At 38.4% G+C, this 21663-nt stretch overlaps 1 protein-coding gene across 3 annotated transcripts in view; it reads left to right on the plus strand.

Annotated features, from left to right (window-relative positions):
* Positions 1–21663, plus strand: part of HPSE2 (heparanase 2 (inactive)) — a 786995-nt gene that overhangs the window by 738336 nt on the left and 26996 nt on the right. For all 3 annotated transcript variants that reach the window (XM_032134711.1, XM_032134691.2, XM_032134716.2), the window contains one exon: positions 16206–16351. In XM_032134711.1, the coding sequence (XP_031990602.1) occupies positions 16206–16351 (146 nt within the window). The remainder of the gene's footprint in view (positions 1–16205; positions 16352–21663) is intronic.

Below are 21663 nucleotides of genomic sequence, written 5' to 3' on the forward strand. Positions count from 1 at the left end.
TTTGTATTTTTAGTAGAGACGAGGTTTCACCATGTTAGCCAGGGTGGTCTTGATCTCCTGACCTTGTGATCTGGCCACCTCGGCCTCCCAAAGTGCTGGGATTACAGGTGTGAGCCACCGCGCCCGGTCCCATTATGGTAGCTTTTACAGTGGATGGCAGGTTCTCATGTGCTTCAGAACTCATGTAAGTTACATATAGTCTGCTGTATATGGAAAACACATACATAATATACATAAAATGGAAAAAAATTTAAATGAGAGTCAGACAATAAGGTGAGCTAAAGGAGACAAGAAAAGATTACAAGGAAACTAAAATTATAATAACAATTAAAATGTTCGTTGGACATAGTAAATAACAGAAATAGTCCTGAAGAAAATAGGTATAGCAATGTGGAAGACAAACTTGAGACAACCTCTTGCAGAGTGAAAAACAAAATGTTTAAAAAAAATCAGAAAGGAGATGATAGATGTGCAGAACTGAGGATAGAGATCTAATAGATTCCTGAAGCAGAGATTGGAGCAATAGAAAGAAATATGAATTCAAAGCTATGTTCATTTGTTTATTTCACCTTTAATATTCAACCTTAATCCAAAAAAATCTAAATAAGTTATTCAGTGATTTTTTTCCCATAAGTTATTCGGGTAAAGGTGGTATTTGGTTACATGAGTAAGTTCTTTAGTGGTGATTTGTGAGATTTTGCTGTGCCCATCACTTGAGCAGTATACACTGCACCCTATTTGTAGTCTTGTATCGCTTGCTCCCCTCCCACTCTTCCCCCCAAGTCCCCAAAGTCCACTGTATCATACTTATGCCTTTGCATCCTCATAACTTAGCTCCCACATATCAGTGAGAACATGTTTGGTTTTCCATTCCTGAGTTAATTTACTTAGAATAATAGCCTCCAATCTCATCCAAGTCGCTGCAAATGCCATTAATTCATTCTTTTTTATGGCTGAGTAGTATTCCATTGTATAAATATACCACAGTTTCTTTATTCACTTGTTCATTGGTGGGCATTCGGGTTGGTTCCATGATTTTGCAATTGTGAATTGTGCTGCTATAAACGTGTGTGCAAGTATCTTTTTCATATAATGACTTATTTTCCTCTGGGTAGATACCCAGTAGTGGGATGGCTGGATGAAATGGCAGTTCCACTTTTAGTTCGTTACAGAATCTCCACACTGTTTTCCATAGAGGCTGTACTAGTTTACATTCCCATAGAGGCTGTACTAGTTTACATTCCCACCAGCAGTGTAGAAGTGTTCCCTGTTCACTGCATCCACACACAACAACTACTGTTTTTTGATTTTTTGATTACAGCCATTCTTGCAGGAGTAAGGTTGGATTGCATTGTGGTTTCGATTTGCATTTCCCTGATCATTAGTTATGTTGAGCGTTTTCTTTTATTCTTTTCTTTTTTCTTTTTTTTTTTTTTTCAGATGGAGTCTTGCTGTTGTCACCCAGGCTGGAGTGCAATGGCGCAATCTTGGCTCACTGCAACATCCACCTCCCAGGTTCCAGCAACTCTCCTGCCTCAGCCTCCTGAGTAGCTGAAATTACAGATGCCTGCCACCATGCCCAGCTAATTTTTGTATTTTTAGTAGAGACAGGGTTTCACCGTGTTGGCCAGGCTGATCTCAAACTCCTGGCCTCAGGTGATCCACCCGCCTCAGCCTCTCAAACTGCTGGGATTACAGGCATGAGCCACTGCACCAGGCCTATTGAGCATTTTTTCATATGTTTGTTGGCCATTTGTAAATCTTCTTTTGAGTATTGTCTATTCATGTCCTTAGCCCACTTTTTGATGGATTGTTTGTTTTTTTCTTACTGATTTGTTTGAGTTCGTTGTAGATTCTGGATACTAATCCTTTGACAGATGTATAGATTGTCTGTTTACTCTGCTGACTGTTCCTTTTGGCGTGCAAAAGCGCTTTAGTTTAATGAAGTCCCAACTATCTTTGTTTTTATTGCATTTGCTTTTGGGTTCTTGTTCATGAAATCCATGCCTAAACCAATATCTAGAGGATTTTTCCAATGTTGTCTTCTAGAATTTTTATAGGTTCAGATTGTAGATTTAAGTTCTTAATCCAGCTTGAGCTGATTTTTGTATAAGGTGAGAGATGAGGATCCAGTTTCATTCTCCTACATGTGGCTAGCCAGTTATCCTAGCACCATTTGTTGAAAAGTGTAACGTTTCCTCACTTTATTTTTTTGTTTGCTTTTTCGAAGATCAGTTGGCTGTAAGTATGTGGGTTTATTTCTAGGTTCCCTATTCTGTTCCATTGGTCTATGTGCCTATTTTTATACCATTACCATGCTGTTTTGGTGACTATGGCCTAATAGTATAGTTTGAAATCACGTAGTGTGCGATGCCTCCAAATTTATTCTTTTTGCTTAGTCTTGCTGTGGCTATGCAGGCTCTTTTTTGGTTTCATATGAATTTTAGAATTGTTTTTTCTAATTCTGTGAAGAATAATGGCAGTATTTTGATGGGGATTGCATTGAATTTATGGATTGCTTTTGGAAGTATGGTCATTTTCACAATATTGACTCTACCCATCCATGAGCATGGGATGTGTTTCCATTTGTTTGTGTCATCTATGATTTCTTTAAGCAGTGTTTTGTAGTTTTCCTTGTAGAGGTCTTTCACCTCCTCGGTTAGGTATATTTTTAAGTTTTTTTTTTTTTTTTTTTTTTTGCAGATATTGTAAAAGGGGTTGAGTTCTTGATTTGATTCTCCACTTGGTTGCTGTTGGTGTATAGAAGAGCTACCGATTTGTGTACATTAATCTTGTATTCAGAAACTTTGCTGAATTATTTTATTCTAGGAGCTTTCTTGGAGGAGTCTTTAGGGGTTTCAAAGTAAACGATCATATCATCAGCACACAGTGACAGTTTGACTTCCTCTTTACCGATTTGGATGCCCTTTCTTTCTCTTGTCTGATTGCTCTGGCTAGGACTTCCAATACTATGTTGAAGAGGAGTGAGGAGAGTGGGCATCCTTGTCTTGTTCCAGTTCTCAGCGGAAATGCTTTCAATCTTTCCCCATTCAGTATTATGTTGGCTGTGGTTTGCCACACATGGCTTTTATTACATTGAGGTATGTCCCTCGTATACCAATTTTGCTGGAGAGTTTTAATCATAAAGAGATGCTGGATTTTGTCAAGTACTTTTTCTGCATCTATTGAGATGATCATGTGATTTTTGTTTTTAATTTTGTTTATGTGGTATATCACATTTATTGACTTGCATATGATAAACCATTCCTACATCCCTAGTGTGAAATCCACTTGATCATGGTAGAATATCTTTTTGATATGTTGTTGGATCGATCCGGTTAGCTAGTATTTTGTTAAGGATTTTAGCATCTATGTTCATCAAGCATATTGGTCTGTAGTTTTCTTTTTTGGTTATGTTCTTTCCTGGTTTTGGTTTTAGGGTGATGCTGGCTTCATAGAATGAATTAGGGAGGGTTCCTTCTTTCTCTATCTTTTGGAATAGTGTCAAAAGAATTGGTACCAATCCTTTGAGTGTCTGGTATAATTCTGCTATGAATCTGTCTAGTCTTGGACTTTTTTGTTGGCAATTTTTAAATTACCATTTCAATCTCGATGCTTGTTATTGGTCTCTTCAGGGTATCCAATTCTTCCTGATTTAAGCTAGGAGGGTATTTTTCCAGGAATTTATCCACCTCTTCTAGGTTTTCTAGTTTACATGCATAAAGGTGTTCACAGTAGCCTTGAGTCATCTTTTGTATTTCAGTGGTGTCAGTTGTAATATCTCCAGTTTCATTTCTTACTGAGGTTATTTAGACTTTCTCTCTTCCTTTCTTAGTTAATCTTCTTTTCTTCTTTTCTTGGTTAATCTTGCTAATGGTCTATCAATTTTATTTATCTTTTTAAAGAACCAGCTTTTTGTTTCATTTATCTTTTGTATTTTTTGTTTGTTTCAATTTCATTTAGCTCTGCTCTGATCTTGGTTATTTCCTTTCTTCTTTTGGGTTTGGGTTTGGTTTGTTCTTGCTTCTCCAGTCCCTTGAGGTGTGACGTTAGAATGTCAGTTTGTGCTCTTTCAGTCTTTTCAGTGTAGGCATTTAGGGGCTATGAATTTTCCTCTTAGCACCACCTTTGCCGTATCCCAGAGGTTTTGACAGGTTGTTTCATTATTGTCATTTCATTTGAATAATTTTTTAATTTCTCTCTTGATTTCATTTTTGACCCAATGCTCGTTCAGGAGCAGGTTACTTAATTTTCATGTATTTGCATGGTTTTGAAGGTTCCTTTTGGAGTTGATTTCCAGTTTATTTCCACTGTGGTCTGAGAGAGTGCTTGATATAATGTCAGTTTTCTTAAATTTATCGAGGTTCATTTTATGGCCCGTCACATGTTCTATCTTGGAGAAAGTTCCATGCACTGTTGAGTAGAATGTGTATTCTGCAGTCGTTGGGTGAAATGTTCTGTATATATCTGTTAAGTCCATTTGTTCCAAGGTATAGTTTAAATCCATTGTTTCTTTGTTGACTTTCTGTCTTTTGATGACCTGCCTAGTGCTGTCAGTGGAGTATTGAAGTCCCCCACTATTTACTATGTTGCTGTCTATCTTATTTCTTAGGTCTATTAGTAATTGTTTTATAAATTTGGGAGTTCCAGTGTTAGGTGCATATATGTTTAGGACTGTGATATTTTCCTGTTAGACAAGGCCTTTTACCATTATATAATGTCCCTCTTTGTCTCTTTTAACTGCTGTTGCTTTAAAGTTTGTTTTGTCTGAAAAAAGAATAGCTACCCCTTCCAACCCATGAGCATGGAATGTTCTTCCGTTTGTTTGTATCCTCTTTTATTTCATTGAGCAGTTGTTTGTAGTTCTCCTTGAAGAGGTCCTTCACGTCCCTTGTAAGTTGGATTCCTAGGTATTTTATTCTCTTTGAAGCAATTGTGAATGGTAGTTCACTCATGATTTAGCTCTCTGTTTGTCTGTTATTGGTGTATAAGAATGCTTGTGATTTTTGTACATTGATTTTGTATCCCAAGACTTTGCTGAAGTTGCTTATCAGCTTAAGGAGATTTTGGGCTGAGACGATGGGGTTTTCTAGATATACAATCATGTCATCTGCAAACAGGGACAATTTGACTTCCTCTTTTCCTAATTGAATACCCTTTATTTCCTTCTCCTGCCTAATTGCCCTGGCCAGAACTTCCAACACTATGTTGAATAGGAGTGGTGAGAGAGGGCATCCCTGTCTTGTGCCAGTTTTCAAAGGGAATGCTTCCAGTTTTTGCCCATTCAGTATGATATTGGCTGTGGGTTTGTCATAGATAGCTCTTATTATTTTGAGATATGTCCCATCAATACCTAATTTATTGAGAGTTTTTAGCATGAAGGGTTGTTGAATTTTGTCAAAGGCCTTTTCTGCATCTATTGAGATAATCATGTGGTTTTTGTCTTTGGTTCTGTTTATATGCTGGATTACATTTATTGATTTGCATATGTTGAACCAGCCTTGCATCCCAGGGATGAAGCCCACTTGATCATGGTGTATAAGCTTTTTGATGTGCTGCTGGATTCAGTTTGCCAGTATTTTATTGAGGATTTTTGCATCAATGTTCATCAAGGATATTGGTCTAAAATTCTCTTTTTTGGCTGTGTCTCTGCCTGGTTTTGGTATCAGGATGATGCTGGCCTCATCAAATGAGTTAGGGAGGATTCCCTCTTTTTCTATTGATTGGAATAGTTTCAGAAGGAATGGTACCAGTTCCTCCTTGTACCTCTGGTAGAATTCGGCTGTGAATCCATCTGGTCCTGGACTCTTTTTGGTTGGTAAGCTATTGATTATTGCCACAATTTCAGTTGGAAGAATCAATATTGTGAAAATGGCCATACTGCCCAAGGTAATTTATAAATTCAATGCCATCCCCATCAAGCTACCAATGACTTGCTTCACAGAATTGGAAAAAACTACTTTAAAGTTCATATGGAACCAAAAAAGAGCCTGCATCACCAAGTCAATCCTAAGCCAAAAGAACAAAACTGGAGGCATCATGCTATCTGACTTCAAACTATACTACAAGGCTACAGTAACCAAAACAGCATGGTACTGGTACCAAAACAGAGATCTAGATCAATGGAACAGAACAGAGCCCTGAGAAATAACGCCGCCTGTCTACAACTATCTGATCTTTGACAAACCTGACAAAAACAAGCAATGGGGAAAGGATTCCTTATTTAATAAATGGTGCTGGGAAAACTGGCTAGCCATATGTAGAAAGCTGAAACTGGATCCCTTCCTTACACCTTATACAAAAATTAATTCAAGATGGATTAAAGACTTACATGTTAGACCTAAAACCATAAAAACCCTAGAAGAAAACGTAGGCATTACCATTCAAGACATACGCATGGGCAAGGACTTCATGTCTAAAACACCAAAAGCAATGGCAAAAAAAGCCAAAATTGACAAATGAGATCTAATTAAACTAAAGAGCTTCTGCACAGCAAAAGAAACTACCATCAGAGTGAACAGGCAACCTACAAAATGGGAGAAAATTTTTGCAACCTACTCATCTGACAAAGGGCTAATATCCAGAATCTACAATGAACTCAAACAAATTTACAAGAAAAAAACAAACAACCCCATCAAAAAGTGGGCGAAGGACATGAACAGACAATTCTCAAAAGAAGACATTTATGCAGCCAAAAAACACATGAAGAAATGCTCATCATCACTGGCCATCAGAGAAATGCAAATCAAAACCACAACGAGATACCATCTCACACCAGTTAGAATGGTGATCATTAAAAAGTCAGGAAACAACAGGTGCTGGAGAGGATGTGGAGAAATAGGAACACTTTTACACTGTTGGTGGGACTGTAAACTAGTTCAACCATTGTGGAAGTCAGTGTGGCGATTCCTCAGGGATCTAGAACTAGAAATACCATTTGACCCAGCCATCCCATTACTGGGTATATACCCAAAGGACTATAAATCATGCTGCTATAAAGACACATGCACACGTATGTTTATTGCGGCACTATTCACAATAGCAAAGATTTGGAACCAACCCAAATGTCCAACAACGATAGACTGGATTAAGAAAATGTGGCACATATACACCATGGAATACTATGCAGCCATAAAAAATGATGAGTTCATGTCCTTTGTAGGGACATGGATGAAACTGGAAAACATCATTCTCAGTAAACTATCGCAAGGACAAAAAACCAAACACCGCATGTTCTCACTTATAGGTGGGATTTGAACAATGAGAACACATGGACACAGGAAGGGGAACATCACACTCCGGGGACTGTTGTGGGGTGTGGGGAGGGGGGAGGGATAGCATGAGGAGATATACATAATGCTAAATGACGAGTTAATGGGTGCAGCACACCAACATGGCACATGTATACGTATGTAACAAACCTGCACATTGTGCACATGTACCCTAAAACTTAAAGTATAATAATAATAAGAAGAAAAAAAGAATAGCTACCCCTGCTTGCTTTTGGTATCCATTTGCATGAAATGCCTTTTTCCACCCCTTTACTTTAAGTTTATGTGAGTCCTTATGTGTTAGGTGAGTCTCTTGAAGGCAGCAGATAGTTGGTTGGTGAGTTCTTATCCATTCTACAGTTCTGTATCTTTTAAGTGGAGCATTGAGGCCATTTACATTCAATGCTAGTATTGAGATGTGAGGTACCTTTGCATTCATTGTGCTGCTTGTTGCCTGTGTACCTTGGTTTTTTTAGTTTTTGTTTTTGCTTTTTAACTTGTATTTTTGTTTTATATGTCCTGTGTAATTTATGCTTTAAAGAGGTTCTGTTTTGTTGTGTTTCCAGGATTTGTTTCAAAGTTCAGAGCTCCTTTCAGTAGTTCTTGTAGCGGTGGCTTAGTAGTGGTGAATTCTCTCAACATTTGTTTGTCTGAAAAAGACTGTATCTTTCCATCATATATGATGCTTAGTTTTTCTGGATTCAAAATTATTGGCTGATAATTGTTTTGTTTCAGGAGGCTGAAGATAGGGCCCCAATCCCTTCTAGCTTGTAGGGTTTCCACTGAGAAACCTGCTGTTAATCTGATAGGCTTTCTTTTATAGGTTACCTGGTGTTTCTGTCTCATGGCTCTTAAGATTCTTTCCTTCATCTTAACTTTAGATAACCTGATGACAATGTGCCTAGGTGATGATCTTTTTGCGATGAATTTCCCAGGTGATTTTTGTGCTTCTTGTATTTGGATGTCTAGGTCTCTAGCAAGGCCAGGGAAGTTTTCCTCGATTATTCCCCCAAATATGTTTTGCAAACTTTCAGATTTCTCTTCTTCCTCAGGAACACCAATTATTCTTAGGTTTCATCACTTAACATAATCTGAGACTTCTTGGAGGCTTTGTTCATGTTTTCTTATTATTTTTTCTTTGTCTTTGTTGGATTGGGTTAATTTGAAGACCTTATCCTTGAGCTCTGAATTTCTTTCTTCTACTTGTTCAGTTCTATTGCTGAGACTTTCCAGAAAATTTTGCACTTCTATAAGTGTGTCCAATGTTTCCTGTAGTTTTGATTGTTTTTTCTTTATGCTATCTATTTCCTTGAATATTTCTCCCTTCACTTCTTGTGTCATTTTTTGGATTTCCTTGCATTGGGCTTCACCTTTCTCTGGTGCCTCCCTGATTAGTGTAAATGACTAACCTCCTGAATTCTTTTTCAGGTAAATCAGGGATTTCTTCTTGGTTTGGATCCATTGCTGGTGAACTAGTGTGATTTTTTGGAGGTGTTAAAGGGCCTTGTTTTGTCATATTACCAGAGTTGGTTTTCTGATTCCTTTTCATTTGGGTAGGCTCTGTCAGAGGGAAGGAAGGTCTACAGCTACAGGCTGCTGTTCAGAATCTTTTGTCCCATGGGGTGTTCCCTTGATGTAGTACTCTCCTCCTTTTCCTATGGATGTGGCTTCCTCTGAGCTGAACTGCAGTGATTGTTGTCTGTCTTCTGGGTCTAGCTACCCAGCAAGTCTACCCAGTTCCAAGCTGGTACTGGGGGTTGTCTGCACAGAGTCCTGTGATGGGAACCATCTATGGGTCCCTCAGCAGTGGATACCAGCACAGTATTTAGGGTGTCTCCCAGGTCCTGCAGAAGCAGTCTGCTTCCTTCAGAGGGTCTGTGGGTCCTCTCAGGATTGCTGGTTTGTTCTTGCAGTTGATCTGGAGCTAAAATTCATGATGCGAGCCTCCGCATGCTGCTTTGTCTGTCCGAGTTGGAGCTGCAATATAGTCCTGTCTCCCTCCACCATGATGATCCAATCTCCTCAAAGCTATATTTAAAGAAAGTTCTCAGAGGCTAAAGAAAAGTGTTTGTCTTTCAGATCAAAAGTGCTCTCCCTAATACTGGCAAATTAATGCAGAAACTCATATTGACAGATTTCTGGCCAAAGTTCATAAAATTAAGGATAAAACATGACTTCTATAAGCATCCTAGCAAAACACAAATACTAGAAAATAAACAGGCTACCTATATATAGAACAAACTCATGCTAGCTTCAAAATTCTCTGCAACAATGCTACAAGAAAATGATCTCATTCTGCTTGAGGTCAATATTGAAATTTTTAAAAAAGAAAATGATTTCAAAATTTATTTGGAAAAACAAATGAGTATGAGGTGATGGAAATCTCAGTTACATTGACTTGATCTTTACAAATTTATGATCAAATTAAATTATTGCATGCACCCTGAAAATATGTATATTGATTATATATCAATTTCAAAAATGCTTTAAATAAATATACCTAAATAAGAAAAGTTTGAACAAAATAATAAAAGTATAATGAAATAGACTTGAATCTGTAGATATTAAAATATAAATGATAATAATGAAAATGCTGTGAAACTGATTAAAAATTGAGAGTTCAGTGGAAGAGAATAGAAAATCTAGACACAGAATTACATATACTATTTATCGGTATATCATGAATATCCCACATCATAAGATGCACACACATACACACAAAGTCCTCATTTAATGTCATTGATAGATTCTTAGAAACCTGTGACTTTAAGTGAAATGATGTACAGCAAATCCTCAAATAATGTCATTTTGCTCAATGTCATTTCATTATAATGTTGATGAGGAAAAAAGTGGTTTTGTTACACATCGTTTCACTTAAAGTCACAATTTCCAAGAACCTCTTGATGACATTAAGTGAAGACTTACTGTTACTTAGTATGTGATAACGGTGGGCTTACGGATAGGTTATTCATTATATGATACTAAAATAATTATACTAGACTACTTAAAAAATAGCAAACTTAATAGTATACATCAAATCATTTTCAATGAATTAAAAGTTTAAATGTTTAAATAATATAAAAAAGAACTAGAAGAAATATAAGTGAAGATGTAGCTAATCCTTATATGAGGAAGGACTTACTAAGAATTAAAAAAAGAAACCAAAAGAAAAATATTGATGTGTTTTCCTATAAATCTTTTTTTAATTCTCCATGTCAAAAAACCATAAAAAGTGATAAAAGTCAAATACAAACTTGAACAGAATATTTATACCATATACAACTAAAGGATTGTTACTACCAAAATTAAAAGCTATGTTACAGAGGATTCTAGAAAGGTGGCAGAATAGGAAGCATCATGAATCTGTCTCTTCACTCAGACAGCAATTGCACTGGCAGAATCTGTCTCATGTAACTGTTTTAGAACTCTTAGGTCTATTAAAGGCTTGCAACTTCCAAGGGAAGGCTAGGAAGGTGAATTGCAGTTAATTTTGGTCAATTTCAGCTCTTAGCTCAGTAGTGACAACCCATTCCCCACCTCTTAGCCCTATGGCAGATAGCTGTGTATGTGTTCCTGGAGCAGTTTGCATACAGCTTGCAGGAAGTCAGAGTGGTCAAAAAATACCCCATCCTCTAAATACCAAGGGTCTCTACTCTCATCTCTGATTACTGCTTCTGACCAACAGGTGCAGATAAAGAGGCAGGCAACCATTGTTGTTGCACCTCTCTCCATTGATGTAAGCCCTTCCCCCTCTGGCTGAAGTGACTGTAGGGGATTTAAAAAATTGGTGCCTTTTTGTTTTGTTTTGTTTTTTTACTCTCCTCCTTTTTTCTTCTTTTTTCTTTCACACATTAAATACAGGAACATTCAAAAGCAACTGTGTATACAGGGAAAAGTAGAAAGTACGCATACCCAAGAAAAGGTGCAGGCTCAAAAAAGACCTTAGAAGACCTCAAGTTTGTACCTCAGGCTGATCCTTGGCACAGAGACAGCCTACAATAATTAAACACACACACACTCACACACACTCACACACACACACACACACCAAAAACAACTAAAAACCAGCAAACCCTAGGGAGGAAGAGGATGTGATTTCCAGAGTCACCACATTATTAGATTCAAATGTCCAGTTTCCAACAACAACAAAATTACAAAGCATACAAATAAACAAGAAATTATGGCTCATTCAAAGAAAAAAATAAATCCATAGAAACCATTATTGAAAAAGACCTGATGGCAGATCTACTAAGCAAAGACTTTAAACCAATTCTCTTGAAGATGTTAAATGAAGATGTGGAAAAAGTCAAGAAAATGGTGTATAAACAAAATGGAATATCAGTAAAGAAAAAGAAAACCTGTAAAGAAACAAAAAAAAATTCTGGAGCTGAAAAATATAGTGACTGAAATAAAAATTTAGTAGAGGAATTCAAAGGCAGATTGGAGCAGTCAGAAGAGAGAATCAGCAAATTCAAAGGTAAGACAGTGGAAATTATCTAGTCTGAGGAACAGAAAGAAAAAAGATTGAAGAAAAATGAACAGGGCCTAAGGGACCTGGGGGACACCATTAAGTGGACTAATATACACACTGTGGGAGTCCCAGAAGGAGAAGAGAAAAAGGAGCACAGAAAATAATCAATGAAATAATGGCTGAAAACATCTCAAATTTGATAAAGAACATGCATATAAACATCCAAGAAGCTCAATGAATTCTAAATAAGATGAATTTAAAGAGACCCACACCAAGACACTTTTAATCAGATTTTAAAGGCCAAATCAAATCTTGAAAGCAGCATGAGTGAAGTGAATTGCCAAATATAAGTAATTCTCAGTAAGATTATCAGCAGATTTCTCATCAGAAACTTTGAAGGCCAGAAGGTAGTGAGCCAATATATGCAAAGTGCTAAAAGAAAAAAAAACTGTCAACAAAGAATCCTATATCCATCAAAACTCTTTCTTCAAAAGTAGGGGAGAAATTAAGACATTCTCAAATAAAGAAAAGCTGAGAGATTTTGTGATGACTAGACTTGCTCTGCAAAAAATGCTTAAGGCATTTCAAACAATTGAGAAGGGTGAGGACAGAGCTGTAAAGGAGCAGAGTTTTTGTATGTTGTTAAAGTTATGCTGGTATAAATGCAAATTAGAGTGTTATAATTAGGATGTTAAATGTAATACCAAAGTAACCACAAAGAAAATAGTTATAGAATATGCACAAAAGGTAATGAGAAAGGAATTTTAACATTTCACTAAAAAATATCAACTAAACACAAAAGAAGACAGTGATATAGGAAAGGAGGGACAAAAAAGCTATAGCATATAGAAAACAGCAAAATAACAGATGTCTCTCCTTATCAGTAGTTACTTTAAATGTAAATTGATTAAACTCTCCAGTCAAAAGGCAGAGGTTGGCAGAAAAGATTTTAAAAGAAAAACAGGATCCAACTATATGCTGTCTGCACAGAGATTCACTTTAGACCCAAAAACACAAACAGATTGAAAGGATGCAAAAATATATTCCATAAAAATAGTAACCAAATGAGAGCAGGGGCAGCTTTACTAATATCAGACAAAATAGATTTTAAATTTTAAAAGATTATAAGAGACAAAGAAGGAAATTATATATTAATAAAAGTTTCAATGCAGCAATAATATATAACATTATGTGACCTAATTACAGATCACAAAAAAATATGAAGTGAAAGTTGCCAGAATTGAAAGAGAAACAGACACTTCTGCAATAATAGTTGAAGACTTCAATATCCCATTCTCAATAATGATAAGAAAAACAAGACAGAAGTAAGGAAGTAGAGGACTAGCTAAACAACACAATAAACCAACTAGATCTAACAGACACACCAAACACTTTACCCAGCAACAATAGCATATACATTTTTTCTCATTGCATATGGGACATTTTGCAGGATAAGCCATGTGTTAGGCTGCAAATTAAGTTCAAATGTGGTATGCAAATGCAATGGAATATTATTCAGCCTTACAAAAGAAGAAAATTCTGACATATGCTACAACATGGATGAACCTTGAGGACACTATGCTAAGTGAAATAAGCCAGTCACAAAAGACAAATACTATGAGTTCATTTATATGAGGTACTTAGAATAGTCACAGAGGCAGAAAGTGGAATGATGGTTGCCAGAGGTTGGAGGAGGGGGAATGAAGAGTTAATGTTTAATGGGTACAGAGTTTCAGTTTTACAAGATGACAAGTTATAGAGATGGACAGTGGTGATGGTTATACAACATTATGAATTTACATAATACCACTGAACTGTACACTTAAAAATGGTTAAGATGGTAAATTTTATGTTATGTGGATCTCACCACAGTAAAAATAAATTGGGAAAAAAATGTTGGTCATTAGGAATTAACCTTATCAACTTCTTTTATATATCTATCCCAAACCTCTTTAGAGTTTTACCCAGGTGTCCTCATCTCCCTTTTTAGAGAGTGGCATGGCATTTAGCTATCGCCTATTGAAAAGCAGACAGGTTTCAAGTTAATAAATCTAAAGTTTGCCACTCAATTATGGTGGGGATTATATGTTTATTTTTTATCTCTACATAATTATTGAGAATTAAACGTAATAAACATAATATCTCGTTTCTCTTTTTTGTTTTTTTTTTTCTTTTTTGAGATGGAATCTCGCTGTTGCCCAGGCTGGAGTGCAGTGGCGCAATCTCGGCTCACTGCAAGCTCCACCTCCCGGATTCACGCCATTCTCCCGCCTCAGCCTCCCGAGTAGCTGGGACTACAGGCGCCCACCACCACGCCCTGCTAATTTTTTGTATTTTTAGTAGAGACGGGGTTTCACCGTGTTAGCCAGGATGGTCTCAATCTCCTGACCTCGTGATCCACCCACCTTGGCCTCCCAAAGTGTAGGGATTACAGGCGTGAGCCTCCATAAACATAGTATCTCTTTTTTCCAAATGTTGAGTGGCTTGCTTACAAACATGTCTCACATTAAGTGAAAATTGCTATGACACAAAGATAATGGCTATACCCAAATGCAAGTTTGAGAGCAAGCCTGTTTAGTTTTTTCAAATTACCTAAATAAAAACAGGGGTGTTTGTGATAAGACATTGGAATGAAGGATAAGAAAAATGGGAATGAACTGTAGGGAGTCGGAATTGGAGAAACAGAAGTGTTTTGTGCTTTGCTTTTGCTGTTCTTGTCTTCTAAATGCCTTGTGAGTGTAAAAATCAGAAATTAAATTTTGGCAACCTCTATACAAAAAACTAAGGATCCCTTCCGGATTCTATACCCACCCTCTAGGTTGAATTACTTGTTTTTCAGCTGCCTTGTGTCATTATATAATATGACTTTGTACTTTACAGCATTAAGGAAAGTGTTGTACAGCCATTGGAGGCAAATGGATCCCTATTTGCTTTCATGGTCTACCATTCACTAGTTTTGTGACCTGAGATATACCTTGAAACATTCTCATATCTGTAAAATAAGAATAATCCCTATTATTATATCAGAGGAGCTACTGAGAAAATAGTAAGCTAATCCTAGCTAACTTACAGTTTTTTACTTTTATTATTTAAAAGAAAGTACATTGCAAATCAGTAAGAAAAAGGTGGAAATCCCCTTGCAATGTGAAAACCACTTCATAAAGTAATCATCAAAAACACAGAAATTGTAATCAAATTTGAGCATATTAAACCCACAACACTTTTTCCATCTATATAATTGATAATGATTATTTGCCTTTTTTAATATTAGGAGACCATATTTAACAGCCATCCTAAGGCCACTTAAAATTAAAGTAAATGGTTGTGCATGGCTTAGAGCACACTACTCAGGGCAGATTTGGAGCCATTCTAGTGGCAAAGGGGCTTTGAGACTTTGTTCTGATTTACACAGTTCATCAGATATTTTTAAGCAGCTGATATTATAAATGACCACACAAGAAAAAAGAAAAGATTATCAGAAGGCTTCTGCCTGAAAAGATGAAGGCTAATAAATCACGATTGATGTCTTTAAGGCATTGAAGAGTATGCACTGAATAGTATATTCACTGAATTCAGGAATTTGAGTGGGGTGGGGGGTCCTAAATGTTATTAGGTAGCCCTATTTTATACAGTGAGTTATAAACACTGAAGTCTTTACCCCGCAATAGTTGATAAGAGCTTGCACAACAGAAATGTAAATTTTATATTTATATCACATGCAAACACAAAATATGATAATAGCAAATACAACAGAAATTAAGGTGGGCTTTTGTAAGCTCATATAAATGTGTGCCACAGATTGAATATTTTTAAATCAATTACACATGGTTCACAGAATGGTTAAAGCATCACATTCTTTTTAGTTTAGAATTACACTTTTTATTGTCAAACTGTTGAGGATAACCGAGAATTAGCACCGTGGTTGCAAACATTTTTCTGTTTGCCTTTCTGGCTCTGGAATCAAGGACTCTGGTCTCCTATGTGGAGAAGCTTCACCTCAGTCCCACAGCACTAGTAGTCTTCAGTGATAATATTTGGAGAATGACAATTTGGATTATCATGTTGGTAACAATGGAAATAGTCCATTCCATAATTAAGCAGAAGTTATAAACCGCTATAAAAGTAAAGTCATAGGAAAAGAAAGTTGAAAATGTAAAGCCTCAAATGGTTTTATTTCATATATGAAAATCCTTGATTCATTTGTTCATATGCTGCTGTGGATCTACTCCACTTACACATCCCAGTTTAGTTGAAAGGCCACTTTAGACAGTGTCCACTTCACTATCAACCCAGGTTCGTGTTTCATGGGGCTGACCATGCTTGTAGGCTTAGGGCTGCATTGGTCATGACTTATGACTCCCGGTAGGAAGTGATTTCTGGCCTGTGTGTGTGTGTGTCATGTTTACTCAGAACACCTAAGCATGTGTTCTCTCCCTGACCCTCTCCCTCTGTTTTCTCCTCAGGACTACTGGCTCTCTCTCCTCTACAAGCGCCTGATCGGCCCCAAAGTCTTGGCTGTGCATGTGGCTGGGCTCCAGCGGAAGCCACGACCTGGCCGAGTGATCCGGGACAAACTAAGGATTTATGCTCACTGCACAAACCACCACAGGTAAGTCCTCAGAGAGATGGCACAGAAAGGCCACCCAAGGGGCTCCCACCCCATACCATTTGGGACCCCTTCAAGACTTATCTCCATTCACTAATCTTATCAAAAACTTTTTGCTTCTGGAATCATCATACCTGCTCTTTGCAGGTTTCAAATAATTTCTGGTAAATAGCTTTTACTCCAAGTAAACCCTCCCTTCTCATACTTAGAGGATTAATCATAAAAGATTCCTAAAATTCTTGCCATTTGTTCATTTACTTATTCATCCAATGCATTTTTATTGGGCATTTTCTCTGTGCCAGTTGATGTAATGCCCATGAGGCTTTTTTGTGTGCCTAAGCTTTAGCCAAGTCAAGAGGTGTAAAATCTTTTCCTATGATCCACCAGCAAAGCTTGAGAAAATAAATCTCCCTTTTTAAGATGCATGCTGGAGAGATATGCCACTAGAAACCTAGCCCTAGACCAATGCATCTCAAGCTGGGGGTCCCCAGAACTAAAGGAGTGCCCAGAGATGGTCATGCCACCTTTCGAGCCATTTCCAGTGTTTTGAAAATCTTTTCAGCTATTTTAAAAATTAAGAGGCTAAGTGAAATCTTGGCTTCCTTTTCTGAGGGCCCTGGACTTATAACAACCTAATGTGGTAGTGTGGGGTTATCCTTCTCTTTTTGATCTGAAGCACTGGTTGTCATTACAGTTGTCTCTAAAACAAACAGGAAAATTAATTATCAATAAATATAAGTTTGGCAGATAAAAAATTTTAACACATGAAGACCATAAGGGAAAACTTTAAATCGGGGGTGGGAGGTGCCTAAAGCAAAATCCATCTGGCCAAATATGGCTTTCTTACATCACTTCCTGTTTAAGGCAGAGTAGGCTGCCCTGGAAAAGATAATTCTTTCTCTTTCTCTTAATGCAAAGAAAACCTGGTGGGGGGGATACAGGGCAGGGAATGGTAAGCAAGTGCCTCCAGCCAGACCTTCATTCCAGCCCAGGCCTATCGGGAACTGATCAAGGGGAGTACCTAGTACAAAGAGCTTGGAGTGGTCAGGTTACAACAGATGCTCCTTCTCCTTCCTTGATGAGAGAGGAGCCAAGCCAATTAATTTATCATGATAAGACTTTTCAAAGAATCACTCTGAGCAGAGGGGGGGCAGGGGCCAGTTGTCTTGTCAGTAGATACAAGTGCCTATTGTAAATGAGGGGAGGCTGGCTTGGGCAGAGGCCAGAGGCTTTCAACATCCCTTTTGCTCAACAGGAAGCTCAATGCAATACCTGACAGAGAGTGACTGCTTTATGGCCTTGGCCTGGAGTTATCTGATCATCACACAAGGAAACATTGTATTCCTTGTCTCTGCCCTGGCCCTGAGGTAACCACCCAAAAGGTGGACCCCCAGACTCAAGATAGAAAAATTACTCTTGGCACCTTATATCCCTGTTGGAAAGCATATCAGTCTGTGGCCTTTATACTACTAGTCTGAGGACTCGGGGGAAAAAAATATCCGCAGCCATGGGCTTAGCAGGATTTGCATCTCCTCATAGAAGCCTCCTCACATAATCTCATTCGAGTGTTCATCCTCATTCTTTAACATTCTCATGGGAAGTTGTCATTAATATTCTGAGTGTACCATGAACTCACGGCCAGTGTCTCATTCATTTTTGTATTCTTGGTGTCTAATGTAGTGACTGGCATGAAGATCCCAGGAAAGGTTTGCAAATGAATGAATGAATGCAGAATTTGGGCATCAAGATGTTACTGTTGATTTGGAGTTAGAGCTTTCTTCCCCTTTGATATTACCACATCAGCCAGAAGGAAATGGTATGGTGGAGTGGTTAGGAATTCTACCATTCTGTAGCATGAGACCTCAAACAAGCTACTGAAATTATCTGCATTCAAGACTCTCTGTCTACACCACCAGCTCTCCTCTAATTTCTATGCAAAGTCACTCCAGAACCTCTCTAGAGAAACGGTGTCACTGGGCTTCTATCAGTACAACCTCTCTCACTCTCTGTTAAAAAGACAGAAAGAAAAGACTTTCATAATCCATTCTACATGTGACCCTAATGATAATAATTGGGGTGAAGGTGTTTTTGTTCCTATTAGATTCATAAAGAAAACCCACAATGAATGCACGGAGCTGGCTGAGGTTGCAGGGCTCCTCCATGTCAACAGGTGTCAGTGTCCAGCTAGGGCAGCTCAAAGGTAGAAGTATCTGTTCACCTCTCTGAGAAATCATGTGCCATTAAGGAAGCACTGCTGAGTCATTTATCTGTGGCCAATAGGCCAAAATCACAGAATTACCCCAGAGTGGGCATGGTGGATTCACATTATTCAACCTTGATGAATACTATGAAAATATTTGTCCCAGGTCAAAACAGGGAATGGGGAGAAGGTATAAACTTATGAGTAGAATCATCCAGAGAAAGTGTCTATTAAAACAACAACCCCTGCACTCCAGTGTGTATTGAATACTTGCTGTGTGACAAGCATCTTTCCAGATATTTGCACTTATTTTATTGAATTTCAAAGGTTCTACGGTATCACACCTACATGCAAATAACAACACTAATAATACAAAGAATGTTACATTTGGAAAGAGCCCTTAGAAATCATTCAGCCGAGTGCCGGTTCAACGCAGGAATCCATTTCACATCTCCCTGACAGTCATGCAACCCCTACGTGGATACCTCACCACCTGTCATGGCAGCCCCTTGCATTGTGGGTCATTTCTGATCTTGTAGAGTGCTGTCTTTTATGATTAATTTAGGAGAAAAAGTTAGATCCTCATACCACCCACCACCAGCAGGTGCTTTTCTGTTTTCTGTTCTAGAATTAACAAATTAGGACACTGACAGAATGGCAGTTCTCATCTTCGATCTTCTTGTTCAGAGAACAATCAAGTTTTGATGAGGAAGCCTCTTTTTATGAGCCATTCTGCTGAAACAATGTATGTTTCTGGGGTGGAGATGAGGTCCTTAGCCAAGTTCAGAACCAATTGGAACCTGGTGGATGCTGAAGCAAAATTAAGCCTTTTGGGGTTCAAGTTCATTTATTATTGGCAAAACATGACTTCCTGTTTTTCAGAAGAAGTTTTTTTAAAGACTCATAAAAATGGTTCCTGAGGCTTCTTGGACATCAAATGGCTCTTACAAAACAATATTTTGATGAGTTAAGTGTAAATGAATCAGAAACATGTGGATTAAATTTCCCTTAAAATACCCAGGGGCTTTGAAATTAAGGGAAAAAATGTTTGGCAAAACATGGCCTGGCTTTTACCGAACCCAAAACCTTTGAATTAGATTTGGAGACAATGGATCAACCCAGTTTCAAGCACATTGACTTTCAGTGGGAATGACTGTGGACTGCAAAGCATCATCCTCCTTTCCCTTTCCCAGCCTCCCAGCTTCACTGGAGACATTTCTAGAACATGACTGTTTTCTATCTGGAAGTCAAGATGCACCTCCCCATATAACATTCCCCACCTCTTACATTTAGGATATTCCAATTCCAGCCTCCCTTCCCTGACTCACTTCCCCCTCCTCCCATGGCAACACAGAGAAATGTCAGGCAGGAAAAGAACAGCCAGAAAAAATGAACTCCAGATACATGGATTCTCTGCTCGTGAAAAAAAAAAATCTCACCCATGAGTGAGACATGGGGCAAGATAGATGGTCCTCTCAGACAACTTCTCTCCTGAAAGGAACATTCACTAAGATAACCAAAAGCCACCTGGACTTGATAAGATCAGAAGGCCAGCAAATGCTTGCAGGCCAAGCCTTCAGACACCATTTTCTCCAAGATCATTTTTCTGTGGTCAGAGAATATATGTTCCTCAGGAATTTGGATTCTCAACACACTACTTTCAGGTTGGTGCTGCACTCCCCAGCCAAGAATGTGTCTTTGCAGCAAAAAGGCCTCGCTTAATGTCCTTGCCCATAAGCCAAGCAGGGAGACGGATGGCTGAGGCAGTCTTTAATGCCAGTTCCTACCTGAGAAGGCACTATGAGTTCTGAGAGCCTCTATATGTGGGTCTCTGGGCTGTACTGGTTTGTCTTCCCCAGGGGAACTATGTAATTGGAAATCAGACCACTGCCAAACAGCTTGAAAGAGACAGCTTTCTCTGCAGCAGTGCTGTGATTTCAGGTCTCCCTCCCACCCACCACTTCCCCACATCCCAGCTTCTCTTCTGCAGTCTCCAAGGGCTCATTCTGCCCCAGCTCTGCAGAGGAGAAACTCATAAATGCAAGCATGTGGCTCTCTCCTCCTCCACTGCTAGCCTTTGAGAGTGTTGTTTGATGGTAGCTAGCGAAAGAGTTTACTACAGTCTGGCAAAATTGATACCCATCCACATGGATTTTGCTCCCACTCTGAAGCCTAGAGATCCGCAATTAATGGTGTCTTCCTCAGTTTTACAGATAGCTAAGCTAAGCTGAAACCCCACCAATGGGATAGAGTCGGTGTTCTTCTTTAATGATGGTCAATACTGATTCAGGCTGCCAGCATCCTTCTTCAGAGTTCTGGGGACACAAGTCTGCTTAAATCAACTGGCATTCTCTTCTGACCTAACTCATTTAGCTACAAAAGCTAGTTCACATGTTGCAGGAGATTAAGAAGGACTGGCGGAGGAGGAACCGGATGGAAGAGTCGTTTTAATAAGTTATCAGAACACAAATGCAGGCATCCAAAAGCCTTGAACACAATAATGTACCCTCCTGCAGATGCAAGAAAAATCCTCTGACGCACAGCCAGCAGGATATACTTCGGTAGTTCTTCTCATAATCTTCATGGATTGTTCTAAGCAAGTGGTTCCCAAACCCAATTCATCTGCCAAATATCCCAGAAAGATTTTTTTAAGTATAGATTCCCAGTCCCTAATCCCAAATAGATTGCATCAAAATCTCCAGGGAAGAGCCCTGGAAACTGTGCTTCTAAACAAAAACAAAAATAAAAAACTCCATGTCACCATACTGACCTGTCCTTGGTCACTCAACTCTTAATTAGCACCTTTAGAAGCAGAGGTGAGTGACCCAGGATGGAGGGGTGTTATTTCTACAAGGAATGATGCTTTCCTCTGGGCAAAGTTGACTTAGAGTTTCTCTGAACTCCTCCTTTGAAGGTGGGGCTGGGTCATTTTTTTCTGTTTCCTCTCATTAATCTATCCAGATGGGGCCCTAAGGGACCCCTTAGAAACTAAGCATTTTTTCCTACAGAGAGAAGGAAATCATTATAGTTTTGCTGATACATGCTGAAGGGCTTGTGCATGGAGGCATATAGTTCTCTCAGACTTCTGAACATCTTATGCTCATTTAAAAAGATT

This window comes from Hylobates moloch, unplaced genomic scaffold (assembly GCF_009828535.3).
Source record: "Hylobates moloch isolate HMO894 unplaced genomic scaffold, HMol_V3 SCAFFOLD_3, whole genome shotgun sequence".
NCBI classification, from domain to species: domain Eukaryota; kingdom Metazoa; phylum Chordata; class Mammalia; order Primates; family Hylobatidae; genus Hylobates; species Hylobates moloch.